The sequence below is a fragment of the Lithobates pipiens genome, unplaced genomic scaffold (genome assembly GCF_037356315.1).
Source record: "Lithobates pipiens isolate NorthernLeopardFrog02 unplaced genomic scaffold, aLitPip1_a1.2 Scaffold_22, whole genome shotgun sequence".
NCBI lineage: Eukaryota > Metazoa > Chordata > Amphibia > Anura > Ranidae > Lithobates > Lithobates pipiens.
This window is the reverse complement of record NW_027507784.1, coordinates 348,903,295-348,918,762: the sequence shown is the minus strand read 5'-3', so window position 1 is coordinate 348,918,762 and position 15,468 is coordinate 348,903,295. Positions and strand designations below refer to the sequence as shown.

At 50.4% G+C, this 15,468-nt stretch overlaps 1 protein-coding gene across 1 annotated transcript in view; it reads left to right on the top strand.

The window, feature by feature from the left end:
- LOC143925144 (protein mono-ADP-ribosyltransferase PARP14-like) overlaps positions 1-15,468 on the top strand; it is a 112,390-nt gene that overhangs the window by 31,519 nt on the left and 65,403 nt on the right. The window contains exon 12 of the mRNA XM_077449760.1: positions 2,734-2,913. Coding sequence (XP_077305886.1) covers positions 2,734-2,913 — 180 coding nt within the window. The remainder of the gene's footprint in view (positions 1-2,733; positions 2,914-15,468) is intronic.

Genomic DNA, 15,468 nt, shown 5'->3' with positions numbered 1-15,468 from the left:
GGACTGTTCGCTGAAACTGTCCGCTGAAAGCCCACACACGAGCGGACTGTCCGCTGAAACTTGGTTTCAGCGGACAGTTTCAGCGAACAGTCCCTGCGTGTGTACGCGGCCTGACAGCTGATGACTCATCTGTTGACAAGGACGGGGCGACCGGCTTCCTGGTCCCGCTCCTTAACAACCTATTGGCTGTGCGCTACGTGAGCTTACAATCGTCCCGAACTGCTCAGCCATCCCTACTATTGGGTAGAGGGGTAGAGGGCGGGCTCATGACTGATAGTACACAGCTGTACAATAGGCGTCTCCTCCTGTAGCTGTACAATAAGCGTCTCCTCCTGTAGCTGTACAATAGGCGTCTCCTCCTGTAGCTGTACAATAGGCGTCTCCTCCAGTAGCTGTACAATAGGCTTCTCCTCCTGTAGCTGTACAATAGGCGTCTCCTCCTGTAGCTGTACAATAGGCTTCTCCTCCTGTAGTTGTACAATAGGCGTCTCCTCCTGTAGCTGTACAATAGGCGTCTCCTCCTGTAGCTGTACAATAGGCGTCTCCTCCTGTAGCTGTACAATAGGAGTTTCCTCCTGTAGCTGTACAATAGGCGTCTCCTCCTGTAGCTGTACAATAGGCGTCTCCTCCTGTAGCTGTACAATAGGCGTCTCCTCCTGTAGCTGTACAATAGGCGTCTCCTCCTGTAGCTGTACAATAGGCTTCTCCTCCTGTAGTTGTACAATAGGCGTCTCCTCCTGTAGCTGTACAATAGACGTCTCCTCCTGTAGCTGTACAATAGGCGTCTCCTCCTGTAGCTGTACAATAGGCGTCTCCTCCTGTAGCTGTACAATAGGCGTCTCCTCCTGTAGCTGTACAATAGGAGTTTCCTCCTGTAGCTGTACAATAGGCGTCTCCTCCTGTAGCTGTACAATAGGCGTCTCCTCCTGTAGCTGTACAATAGTAGTCTCCTCCTGTAGCTGTACAATAGGCGTCTCCTCCTGTAGCTGTACAATAGGCGTCTCCTCCTGTAGCTGTACAATAGGCGTCTCCTCCTGTAGCTGTACAATAGGAGTTTCCTCCTGTAGCTGTACAATAGGCGTCTCCGCCTGTAGCTGTACAATAGGCGTCTCCTCCTGTAGCTGTACAATAGGCGTCTCCTCCTGTAGCTGTACAATAGACGTCTCCTCCTGTAGCTGTACAATAGGAGTTTCCTCCTGTAGCTGTACAATAGGCGTCTCCGCCTGTAGCTGTACAATAGACGTCTCCTCCTGTAGCTGTACAATAGACGTCTCCTCCTGTAGCTGTACAATAGGCGTCTCCTCCTGTAGCTGTACAATAGGAGTTTCCTCCTGTAGCTGTACAATAGGCGTCTCCGCCTGTAGCTGTACAATAGACGTCTCCTCCTGTAGCTGTACAATAGGCGTCTCCTCCTGTAGCTGTACAATAGGCGTCTCCGCCTGTAGCTGTACAATAGACGTCTCCTCCTGTAGCTGTACAATAGGCGTCTCCTCCTGTAGCTGTACAATAGGAGTCTCCTCCTGTAGCTGTACAATAGGAGTTTCCTCCTGTAGCTGTACAATAGGCGTCTCCTCCTGTAGCTGTACAATAGGCGTCTCCTCCTGTAGCTGTACAATAGGCGTCTCCGCCTGTAGCTGTACAATAGGCGTCTCCGCCTGTAGCTGTACAATAGGCGTCTCCGCCTGTAGCTGTACAATAGATGTCTCCTCCTGTAGCTGTACAATAGGAGTCTCCTCCTGTAGCTGTACAATAGGAGTTTCCTCCTGTAGCTCTATCTGTGTAGATTTGATTTTGGGATTTATGTACCATGATATTTTAACGTTCTCGTTTGTGTACCATAAAGCGGTATTATTGAACCACTTGTCTGTGTGGATATACAATATGTTATTATCGATAACACATTCGATTTGTGATTATAATACATGTTTTGCCCTTTCTGTGATGCTTGTTGGTGATGTTCGGTCATGCGATCCGGTGCCCCTGTGTCAGTCAATGGCAGCTGCAGGGAAGAGGAGGGAGAGCCGACAAGGGATGGACCACAGGAGCCTATGGGTGATGTCACCTCACCAGGCTTTGCTAGCCATTATCAAGTGCTCTCCCTTCTTCCCTGCAGCCGCCACAGGCTGACACAGGAGATCACATGACTGGACCGAAGCAGGGCTGAAAATAGGTTTATACTTTTTTAAAGTGTTTGTAAAGGCTGAAGGTGTATTCTATGCATGCAGGTAAAAAAAAAATCGTCTCTGTGTAGCAGCCCCCCCCCCATGGCCCTCCCTAATACCTACCTGAGCTTGATCTTCTGCCAGCAATGTATGCAAGTGCCTTGGTTCTTCGGGAACTCTCCCTCCTCATTGGCTAAGACAGTGGCAGGAGCCATTGACTCCCAGTCAATCACTGCAAGGGAGCCAATGAGGAGAGAGAGGGGGCAGAGCCGAGACGCGGCTCTGTGTGTGAATGGATAAGCAGAGCTGTGGCTCAGGAGGGAGCCTGTTTGGGTGCCCCCCATTGCAAGCTGCTTGTTTTGGGGGGGGGGGGCGCTTGGCAGGAGGAATGGGCCAGGAGCGCCGCAGACCAAGAAGAGGAGGATCGGGGCTGCTCTGTGCAAAACCATTAAAGGGCAGGTAAGTATAACATGTTTGTTATTTTAAAAATATTACTTTAATATCACTTTAAGCCTAGTTAGTGGTAGGTAGGAATAAATACATTACCAGCTAAAGTTTCCATCTCTGACAGGTGCCCACCCTCATAATGGATACATCATCACCAATTCTGGAAACATCAAACAGTGCAAATGGATTCTCCATGTGACAGTGGCAAAAAACCCAACATCCATTCAGAAAATTGTCCTGGATGTCCTGCAGGAGTGTGAGAAGCGTCAGGCCTCTTCTGTCACCTTCCCCGCTCTGGGAACAGGTATGGTCAATGCATCACAGACAGTTCTACTTTAATGTGCAAAAAAATGTATAAGTGTTCTTCTCAGCTGCACCCAATAACCACCCAACTCAGTACAATATCGCTAAAATCTACCTTCATACCTCACTCATCCAATGAGCTTCGTGTTCGAGTCGAACATCGGCTGTTCGCCCGTTCGGCGAATACCGAACGTTATGAGCCGTTCGTGCCAAATTCGCGTGGCGCTCACGGCCCACAATGCACTGCGCCATCGCAGTGCATTGCTGGCTCATGATTGGCCAAGCATGCACTGTGACCCCGCATGCTTGGCCAATCACAGCGCCGGCAGCGAGGAGAGCCATGATTGGCCACAGGCAGGATGCCTGTGGCCAATCATAGCTCAGGCTGTGTAGTACACGCACCACACTATATAAGGCCGCCAGCGCGGCGGCCTTGTGTAGTGTGTTGGCGTCTGTAGAAGTTAGTGGGTGTTCTGTGTACCTTCAACACAGTATACACCGATCGTTATCGGACGATTTTGGGGTCTTGCTCTTCTGTAGTGCAGTATGCACCATTATATGCACCTACATAGCTAGCTATCTTGCTCTTTTTAAATAGAGCTTGCAGTCAGTTGTAGGAGATTGTGCGTGCTGTCTACGTGCCCTGACCTCAGTATACACCGTTATATCCACCTACATAGCTCTTCTCTAATTGAGCCATCTGACATCTGCAGGAGTTAGTGGGTGTTGTGTGTGCCTCCAGCACAATATACACTACTCAATTGCTGGTTTTCCCATCTCCCTTCAGGCCATTACCATGTCTGGAAGGCCAGCAAGGAGAGGCAGACAGGCACGAGCCGATAAAAGATGGCAAGCAGGCTCTGTGTCTAGAGACAACAGTGCTGGTCGTGGACGCGGTGCATCATCATCATCAGCACGTGGCCATGGGACACGCTTGTCCTTCTTTTCGGCAGCTGGACATGTTGAGCCGCAACATGCCGAAAACTTGGTAGAGTGGATGACCAAGCCCTCTTCATCCTCCTCATCCTCTCTCACCCAGTCTCAGGGTACTAGCAAAGCAGCTGCCACTGCATCGTCTTCCCTCCTCTCAATGTCATCATCAGTGACTCCTTCCCTAGACCCACCACGTCCTCCTGAGGAGTCTCCTGAACTCTTTGAGCACAGTGTTGGGTATATGCTCCAGGAGGATGTCCAGTGTTTTGTAGGCTCTGATGATGATACTCAGCTAGAGGAAGGCAGTAGCGTGAGCGCAGAGAGAGGGGATGCTCAAGAAGGACAGCAATCTGGCAGTCATGTTCCACAAGCTGCAGCATACTTCCAGGTTTGCTCCAGTGATGAAGAGGGAGGGGATGATGTGGGCACTGACTCCACATGGGTGCCTGGTAGGAGAGAGGAGGAGGCACATCTCCAATGAGGCAGGATGCCCTCCGGGGGCCAGCTTAGGGGCAGAACACCGACTGAATCACACCGCAGAGCTCCACCTGTGCAGGGCGCTGCCTCTGCTCGTTATTCTAAAAGTTCTTTGGTGTGGGCCTTTTTTGAGACGAGTGCATCAGATCGCACCGCTGCTATTTGCAACATATGTCTCAAGCGTATCTCGCATGGCCAAAACATCAGCCGCTTGGGCACCACATGCTTGACCAGACATATGTTGACCTGCCATGCAGCTCGTTGGCAAGCGTAACTCAAAGACCCACACCAAAGAACAAAGCGGACCTCTCCTTGCTCCTCATCAGCTGGGATCTCCAACCCCACTAGACCTTCAGTCCTCTCTGAAACCTGCGCTGAGAGGAATGAAGGTGTAGAATTAGGTGTGTCACAGCCAAGTGCGTGCGGGCAATCTGCTAGCAGTACACCCACGTCCGATTATAGCAGGCAAATGTCCCTGCCCCAGCTGCTGGACCGCCGAAAGAAGTTCACTCCCAGCCATCCACATGCCCAGCGGTTAAATGCTAGCTTGGCTAAATTGCTAGCTCTTCAACTGCTGCCTTTTCAGTTGGTAGACTCGGCCCCCTTCCGTGAGTTTGTACAATGTGCGGTTCCTCAGTGGCAGGTCCCCAAATGCCACTTTTTCTCACGGAAGGCGATTCCGGCTCTCTACCGGCATGTGGAAGGCAATGTTCATGCCTCGCTGGACAGGAGCGGTTAGCGCTAAGGTGCATATTACCGCTGACTCATGGTCCAGCAGGCATGGACAGGGACGTTACCTGTCTTTCACGACCCATTGGGTCACTCTTCTGGCAGCTGGGAAGGATGCAGGACAAGGTGCAGTAGTGTTGGAGGTTGTTCCGCCACCACGCCTCCAAAATGCTACTATTGGTTGTGACACACCTCTCTCCTCCACCCCCTCCTCTTCTTCTTCCTCCATGGCCTCTTCCAGTGCTCTGTCCTCAGAACCAGCGGTGCTCCGTAGGCGTTCCAGGGGCTACGCAAGTAAAGTACGCAGGCAAAACTATGCCATGCCGTGCTTGCGCTGGTTTGTTTGGGGGACAGGAGCCACACTGGGGCAGATGTTTTGTCAGCTCTGCAGGGGCAGGCCGAGAGGTGGTTGGCGCCACGCCAGCTTAAGCCAGGAATGGTGGTTTGCGACAATGGCACCAACCTCCTCTCCCCCCTCTGACAGGGACAACTGACCCATGTGCCCTGTGTGGCTCACGTCCTTAACCTGGTGGTGCAGCGGTTCTTGGGCAGGTACCCGGGCTTACAGGATGTCCTGAAGCAGGCCAGGAAAGCCTGTGTGCATTTCCGCCGATCATTTAATGCCTGTGCTCGGCTGGCTGAGCTCCAAAAGGAGTTGAACCTGCCCAAGAACCGCCTTATATGTGACATGCCCACCAGGTGGAACTCAATGTTGGCCATGCTGCAGCGGCTGCACATGCAGCAGAGGGCCATCAATGAGTACCTGTGCGACTACGGCACCAGGACAGGGTCAGGGGGGCTCGGTTTTTTCTCACCACGCCAGTGGGGCATGATCAGGGATGCATGCACTGTCCTGTCACCGTTTGAGGAGGCCACGAGGATGGTGAGCAGTGACAGTGCATGCATCAGTGACACTGTACCTCTTGTCCACCTCTTGGAGCATACGCTGCGTGGAATAATGGACAGGGCACTTGAGGCAGAACAGAGGCAGGAAGAGGAGGACTTCCTTGCCTCTCAAGGCCCCCTTTATCCAGACAGTGTTCCTGCTGTGCCACCCATCACACAGGAAGAGGATGAGGAGGATAATTGTGTCAGCATGGAGGTGGAGGCTGGCACTCAGCATCAGCAGCAGTCTTGTAGGGATGATTTACAGTCCCAAGAAACCCGTGGACTTGTACGTGGCTGGGAGGAGGTAGCTGCGGATCATGTTGTCCTTAGTGACCCAGAGGACTCCGGACCGAATGCCTCAGCTAACCTACACTGCATGGCCTCCCTGATCCTGCAAAGCCTGCGGAAGGATCCTCGTATTCTTCAGATCAAGGAGAGGGACCATTACTGGCTGTCCACTCTCCTTGATCCACGGTACAAGGGTAAGGTTGCCGACCTTATCTTGCCGTCGCAGAGGGAGCAGAGGATGAGACATCCCCGGGAGGCCTTGCAGAAAGGTCTGTGCAACGCGTTCCCAGAGACTGGGAGGTTACAAACTCCTGGTCCTGGACAACATGTTGCTGAGGCATCGGTCAGAAGGAGCAGTGGAGAAGGTGGCCGTCTGACCGATGCGTTCAGACAATTTTTTAGTCCGCAGCCCCAAGGTATGATCGGTTCCAGCAACCATCGCCGGCGTCTGATTTACATGGTGCAGGAATACCTAGGGGCAAGGTCAGACTTGGACACCTTCCCCACTGAAAATCCTCTGGCTTACTGGGTCTTGAGGATGGATCACTGGCCAGAGCTTGCACAGTATGCAATTGAGCTACTGGCCTGTCCTGCATCCAGCGTTCTTTCGGAACGCACCTTCAGTGCTGCTGGTGGCTTTGTTACCGATCACAGGGTGCGCCTGTCCACCGAATCAGTTGATCGACTGAACATCATCAAGATGAATCAGTCTTGGATCACCCACAGCTACCAAGCACCTGAAGCTGATGTAACCGAATAATATTTTTTTAAATATCACATCCCTTCAAGACCGCCTATGCTGAGTGACTGTCCTGTTATGTTGATTGTCTATCCTCTTCCTCCTCTGCTGATATGTTGGAAGAACATTTTTGGTTCTGGGTGATGCCACCAGCCCAATCTTTCAGCCCCTGTTTAACAGGGGCATGTAATTACAATTCTTGATATAATATTTCACAGTAGGGCCCGTTCCTGTGCCCACCGAGCAGTGGCAGCTTGTCCATAGATGGCGCCAGGGCGCCGCCCCCCCCCCCCTCCATGTAGTAAAAAAAAAGTAAAAAAAAAAAAAAATAATAATATTTTTTTTTAAACATGTCCCTTTAAGAATTTTTTTTTTTTTTTTTAACATTTCCCTCCATATGTGCACTGGCGCCGGGTGTCGGGCGCAGTGCAATATAGGAAGTGGCACGTCTATGCAATCACAAGATTGTAGACGAGGCGCTTCATTTGCCCAAAAAAGGAGCGCTCTGTGGCGCAGCCGATCGCGCCACAGCTTCCGGCGCCATTGACTGGCCAAGCAACTGCATAGACTTGCACTTGAGTGAGCGGTGGGCGGTGCTTCCGACGTCACTCAAGGAAGTGACGTTGGCACGGCACTTCTCTCTCCTGCCCGCCTGAGACTGGATCAGGTAAGGGGCTGCCTCATGGCAGCTTAAACAATCTTCTTGATCATTTATTCCGCCCAGCCGCCGGTACCCCCTCCACATCAATCTATCTTATGGTGGTCGCACTCTGCAGCATACCCAAACCCCCCCACCACCCCCTGCTAAACGAGATTTAAAGAAATAGTGTTATCAGTGACCGGCAGCATACCCCCCCCCCCCCAAAGCAGCTTTAAAAAAAAAGGGTTATTAATAATAACCCTTTTTTTTAAAATCTTGTCTGGGGGGGTATGCTGCCGACCACCGATAATAACCCTTATTTTTAAAATCTTGTTTAGCGGGGGCGGGGTGGGGGGTTAATGCTGCCGACCACCGATATTAACCCTTTTTTAAAATCTTGTTTGGGGGGGCAGGTATGGGGGTTAATGCTGCGTGGTCGGCAGCATTAACCCCCATACCTGCCCCCCCAAACAAGATTTACAGGTTGTAGATATGTGCGATTTGCATGTTAGATATGTGCAATTTACAGGTTGTAGATATGTGCGATTTACAGAATGCGATTTACAGAATGCAGATATGTGCTATTCACAGGTTGTAGATATGTGCGAATTGCAGGTTGTAGATATGTGTGATTTTCAGGTTGTAGATATGTGCGATTTACATGTTGTAGATATGTGCGATTTACATGTTGTAGATATGTGCAATTTACAGGTTGTAGATATGTGCAATTTACAGAATGCGATTTACAGAATGCAGATATGTGCTATTCACAGGTTGTAGATATGTGCGATTTTCAGGTTGTAGATATGTGCTATTTACAGGTTGTAGATATGTGCGATTTATAGGTTGTAGATATGTGCGATTTTCATGTTGTAGATATGTGCAATTTACAGGTTGTAGATATGTGCGATTTATAGGTTGTAGATATGTGCGATTTACAGGTTGAAGATATGTGCGATTTACAGGTTGTAGATATGTGCAGTCTACAGGTTGTAGATATGTGCGATTTACAGGTTGTAGATATGTGCAATTTACAGGTTGTAGATATGTGCGATTTACAGAATGCGATTTACAGAATGCAGATATGTGCTATTTACAGGTTGTAGACATGTGCAATTTACAGAATGCAGATGTGTGATTTACAGAATGCAGATATGTGCGATTTACATGTTGCAGAATGTAGATATGTGCAATTTACAGGTTGCAGAAAAGGTGTCTGATGTGGTTATACACAAGATAGGCATGATTCATCTGCTTTAGCAGAGCCCTGTGTATAATGTGCAGCCTGGTATATGATGTTGATTCGCTAAGGGGTGTGGCTTGTGAGAAGCGGGAGGGGCCAAATCTGAGGGGGCGGGGTCTTGTGCCCCCCCATCCTAAAACTTCACCAGCTGCCACTGCCCCCGAGAGTAACTGTGAGGACTTATAGTGTTGTGGCACCAGCACCACAACCACCAAAGGCCCAATTTTTCTACCACTGTTCAACAATGGCATGTAATTACATGGTGACGGGTCCCCTTTATGGAGGGATCCGGGGTCTATAATGAATGTAAACATCCCATGTGACAGTAATAGGTGGTGACGGGTCCTCTTTATGGAGAGATCCGGGGTCTTTAATGAATGTAAACATCCCATGTGACAGTAATAGGAGGTGACGGGTCCTCTCTATGGAGAGATCCGGGGTCTATAATGAATGTAAACATCCCATGTGACAGTAATAGGAGGTGACGGGTCCTCTCTATGGAGAGATCCGGGGTCTTTAATGAATGTAAACATCCCATGTGACAGTAATAGGAGGTGACGGGTCCTCTTTATGGAGAGATCCGGGGTCTATAATGAATGTAAACATCCCATGTGACAGTAATAGGAGGTGACGGGTCCTCTCTATGGAGAGATCCGGGGTCTATAATGAATGTAAACATCCCATGTGACAGTAATAGGAGGTGACGGGTCCTCTTTATGGAGAGATCTGGGGTCTATAATGAATGTAAACATCCCATGTGACAGTAATAGGGGGTGACGGGTCCTCTTTATGGAGAGATCCGGGGTCTATAATGAATGTAAACATCCCATGTGACAGTAATAGGGGGTGACGGGTCCTCTTTATGGAGAGATCCGGAGTCTATAATGAATGTAAACATCCCATGTGACAGTAATAGGAGGTGACGGGTCCTCTTTATGGAGAGATCCGGGGTCTATAATGAATGTAAACATCCCATGTGACAGTAATAGGGGGCGACGGGTCCTCTTTATGGAGAGATCCGGGTCTATAATGAATGTAAACATCCCATGTGACAGTAATAGGGGGTGACGGGTCCTCTTTATGGAGAGATCCGGGTCTATAATGAATGTAAACATCCCATGTGACAGTAATAGGGGGCGACGGGTCCTCTTTATGGAGAGATCCGGGTCTATAATGAATGTAAACATCCCATGTGACAGTAATAGGAGGTGACGGGTCCTCTTTATGGAGAGATCCGGGGTCTATAATGAATGTAAACATCCCATGTGACAGTAATAGGGGGCGACGGGTCTTCTTTATGGAGAGATCCGGGGTCTATAATGAATGTAAACATCCCATGTGACAGTAATAGGAGGTGACGGGTCTTCTTTATGGAGAGATCCGGGGTCTATAATGAATGTAAACATCCCATGTGACAGTAATAGGAGTTGACGGGTCCTCTTTATGGAGAGATCCGGGGTCTATAATGAATGTAAACATCCCATGTGACAGTAATAGGGGGCGACGGGTCCTCTTTATGGAGAGATCCGGGTCTATAATGAATGTAAACATCCCATGTGACAGTAATAGGGGGTGACGGGTCCTCTTTATGGAGAGATCCGGGTCTATAATGAATGTAAACATCCCATGTGACAGTAATAGGGGGCGACGGGTCCTCTTTATGGAGAGATCCGGGTCTATAATGAATGTAAACATCCCATGTGACAGTAATAGGAGGTGACGGGTTCTCTTTATGGAGAGATCCGGGGTCTATAATGAATGTAAACATCCCATGTGACAGTAATAGGGGGCGACGGGTCTTCTTTATGGAGAGATCCGGGGTCTATAATGAATGTAAACATCCCATGTGACAGTAATAGGAGGTGACGGGTCTTCTTTATGGAGAGATCCGGGGTCTATAATGAATGTAAACATCCCATGTGACAGTAATAGGAGGTGACGGGTCCTCTTTATGGAGAGATCCGGGGTCTATAATGAATGTAAACATCCCATGTGACAGTAATAGGGGTTGATGGGTCCTCTTTATGGAGGGATCCGGGGTCTATAATGAATGTAAACATCCCATGTGACAGTAATAGGAGGTGATGCGTCCTCTTTATGGAGAGATCCGGGGTCTATAATGAATGTAAACATCCCATGTGACAGTAATAGGGGGTGACGGGTCCTCTTTATGGAGAGATCCGGGGTCCATAATGAATGTAAACATCCCATGTGACAGTAATAGACGGTGACCTATTGTAGCCAGCCTGTGCAGGGGAAGAGAGAGGAGAGACGGCGCCTGGTTGATTAGAGTGCCGGGAACATCACAGCTTTCATTTTAATAGCTGTGTGTTCGTCCCCGCACGCCGTCACATACAGCCCCTCCTCTTTGTTTGGGCACTTTCATCCAATCCTGGGACGGGTGATCTGTCTATCACAGTTCCCCGGACGGGGGGGGGGGGGGGGGGGGGGGGGAGGGGCTGTGTGTGACGCCGCGCGGCGGGGAACACACAGCTATTGAAATGAAAGCTGTGATGTTCCCGACACTCTAATCAGCCAGACGTTTGCGGCGGCTCTCCTCTTTCATCTGCTCTATAGGACACCCCCGTGATGGGTGGCACCAGGGGCGGGGGTGGGAGCCCCGCCCCGGGTGGGAGCCCTGCCCCGGGTGGGAGCCCTGCCCCATTTTCGGCTCCATTATCGGACGTTTTTCTCTTTCGCCAAATTGCCAAAACTGCCATTTTCAGCGGCCAAAATTTCGATGCAGAAGTGACGTAGTTTCCAGGGTTTTACACTCGAAAACGCGATCAGAGCTGAATACAGTTTTGTTCGGGGGTCTCAGCCCAGCCAGCGGGCGCGTCGGCTGTTTTTCTCGGGTCTCCTGGGGGAGAGCGGCAGCAGGGAGGGGGATGTGCCCTCCCCCTCCTTTGGCATAACAGCCGACCGTCCTCTCTAAAAAATGGTAGCGGGCTGACGCCTGCTGTTGCATATCACCCCGATATAACCCCTTCATGCCGTGAACGCTAATTTGCGTATTGGTCGGTGTGTGAAGGGCACAAACACAATACTGTATATTCCCAATTTTTGGTACATTTTTAAAGATGAGGTAAATGTCTATGGAACATGCGAAGCCTTAAAATTGTGTCCTCCCATAACAAACTTGCTGGATATTTTCTATAGAGGACACTTCAACAGAACCTCCAGGTCATCATTTTACAGCAGCCATTCTCAATCCGTGGAACCCTGGGGTCTCCTCCAGAGGTTGCTAGGGGTTCCTTGAGCCGTGGCTGATGAACCACCTTTTTGATGGTGTCTACAGAGTTCGAGGTTCAGCATCACTTAGAAAAGCCCATCAGCACGACACCAATTGTCTTTTTAACTGTTTTTAACCACTTGCTTACTGGCACTTAAACCCCCCTCCTGCCCAGACCAATTTTCAGCTTTCAGCGCTGATGCACTTTGAATGACAATTGCATGACCATACAACACTGTACCCAAATGACATTTTTATCATTTTTTTCCCACAATTAGAGCTTTCTTTTGGTGGTATTTAGTTACAGCTCGGAGTTTTATTTTTTGCTAAACAATCAAAAAAAGATGCAAAAAAAAAATCATGTTTAATAGTTTGTTATAAAATTTTGCAAACGGGTCATTTTTCTCCTTCATTGAAGTGCGCTGATGAGGCGGCACTGATAGGCTGCACTGGTGGGCACTAATAGGCTGCACTGGTGGGCACTGATAGGCTGCATTGGTGGGCACTGATAGGCTGCATTGGTGGGCACTGATAGGCTGCATTGGTGGGCACTGATAGGCTGCACTGGTGGGCACTGATAGGCATAGTTAAGGCGGCACTAATAGGCACAGATAAGGCGGCACCGATGGGCACAGATAAGGCGGCACTGATGGGCAAAGATGGGCACCGATAAGATGGCACGGATGGGTGGCACAGATGGGTGGCACGGATGGGTGGCACTAAGGGGCACTGATAGGTACCACTGATAGATGGGACTGATGGGCACTGATAGGTGGCACTGATAGGTGGTTCTGATAGATGGCACTGCTGGGCACTGATGGGCGGCACTGCTGGGCACTGATGGGCACTGGTAGATGACACTGATGGGCACGGATATGTGGCACTGGGGATCAGCACCTTTGTTGAGGCAGATTGTGGGCACTGCTGAGTGGCACTGTGGGCACTGCTGGGTGGCACAGCTGGGTGGCACTGCGGGCACTGCTGGGTGGCACTGTGGGCACTGACGGGGGGCACTTATTTTTTTATTATGCTTAGTGATGAGGGGGCAGGTGGGCACTGGCAGGGCTGGCCGTGATCGGGACTGATGTCCCGATCACGGCCGCCGGTGATTGGCTCTTTTTTCTCTCCTCGCGCTATCAGCGCGAGGAGGAATAATAGCCAATTACCGGCTCCGTTATATCACATGATCAGCTGTCATTGGCTGACAGCTGATCACATGATAAGGGGTCAGGATCGACCCCTTGCTCGGATCGGTGATCAGGCGAGTCTCATAGACTCGCCGATCACAGAGCGTGCTGCGCGCGCCCCTCAGGGGGCGCGCAGGCCGCTCGTGCACGGGACGACGTCAATAGACGTAGTCCCGGCAAAGGAGATCCGCGCTGTAGCCGTCATTCGGCTATAGCGCGGGTCTCAAGTGGTTAAGGGTGGAATTCTGAGGACCACTTTAAGTGGGACATTCTTCCTATTAGCCACCAGTATAAGGGGCATTGCTCCTATTGGCCCCTGATAAATTGGCTTTAGTAAGGATTCCTCGAGACCTGAACATTATTTTTGGGGCTCCTCTAGGGTTAAAAGGTTGAGAGAGGCTGTTTTAGAGCAATGGTCTCCAAACTTCAGTCTGTGGTCCTTTGCTTGCCTTAATACGGTGCCTTGGAACACTATTCCTTCCACTGACACCAATGACAGGGCACCATTCCTCCCACTGACACCAATGACGGGGCACCATTGCTCCCACTGATGGGGCACCATTCCTCCCACTGATGGGGCACTATTCCTCACCACACTATAGAAGACCTCAATGTTTTAGTTCTTTAAAAGGGAATTTCCCAAAGTGTCTTTCCGGACAGCAGCTGAGAGATTGTGACTCCTCCCCCTGGACCACAGGAAACGCCTCCCTACCACATGTCAGTTTTTGTGTTTCCTCCGGAGGGAACATCTAATGGGGGAAGCCATGGTCTCTTAGGTTCTCCTGAGAGACAGCGGTTCCTCTCTGTTTTTTCCTCCTTTTTTTCCTTAGACCACCAGCCCTCCTGTCTTACCAGGGTATCTGCAGTGGTGTTTATGGGCTTATTTTCGCCCTAGGTGCTCAGGGAGAGCCTCAGAAGATATGGCGGACCCGCTTTAGACTCTTCTGTTGGTGGCTGCGCGTGCACCGCCGCCATTTTGCAGGGCCTGAGATGATTCTCGGCCACGCCGGAAGTGATCCCATAAGAGCGTGTCGTCGGGTCAATGCCTGGCGTCATTTCCGGCAGCCAGGCGCAGAGGGAGGAGGCAGGGAAGGAGCTGTCGCCTATTTCCAGGTCCGGTGCAGTGGCACTATGGGAATGTGGAAACGTCTTGTGAAGCTCTGCACAGTCACTATGGAGAAGGTGGCAAAATCGTCAGCGGTGGGCACAGGCAGGAGCAAGGCTCAGGTAGGGGGAAGTGTGTTTAAATCTGCCCTATCCTTACTTTGGATTCCGGCCTTCCTTTCTTTCCACCTGGTGGCGGGGGGCCTGTCTTGGCACTTGAGGCTTTTCTAACCCTCTTAGTGCACCTTTGGGTAATCCATGGGTGGGTTTCAGCAAAGGTCCGCTGTTTTTTTCCCTTTTTTTGCTTTCTCTCTTAGGCCAAAAACCCTGACTCAGGCAAAAAGAGATGCCCCTCATTCAAAGCTAAAATGGGGGAGTATTGGAAGAAAGCCCTATGATCACTTCCTTGGTCAAAGAGGAATTTTTCTTCCGTCTGCAAGGACTTGGTTGCCTCAGTAAAAAAGGAGCTTTATTCCACAATTCAGTAGTTCCGTAATTCTTTGGTTAATCCGGCTGCTAACCAGCCCTCCACACCTGAGTCTTCCCAAGGTTCGCTCTCTGTCCCGGTGTTGGGCTCTATCAGAAGGTCCTTCTACCAGGGAAAGACTGCCCCCCCTGCTCCTTCCAATGACGGTTTGGAAGAAGAGGAGGTGGTGGAAGCCGTGGGGGCTGCTGTGGTCTGGGCTGGGGGGGTCAGGGATGCTTCTGTTGAAAAGCCTTTGGTGATATGCCCCTGAAGTGGCAGTTCAGGGGTGCCTTTATACTCACTGTGCTCTGCACTTTGATATCTGGCACCTTGGTCACGTCACTATATAACACGCTTTTTTACACCTGCATCTAGGGCCCGGCCTTTTGGCTAGGACCAGAGGAATTTTTGATTCCTGGCCGGAGGGCCTGGTCATTGTATTGCACAATGGCCACCTTTTCACTCTCCTCTTCACTATTCCTTTCCTCCCTTTTATTTAATTCGTATGTGTGGTTTGTCACGTTTTGTGTTGTCACTTGCATGTTTGATGAGTAGGGTGTTGGTCCTCGGACCTATCCTGAAAGTCTTGTGGGAGAGTGGACATAGGCCTTCTGGCTTGGTTCGCCCTCT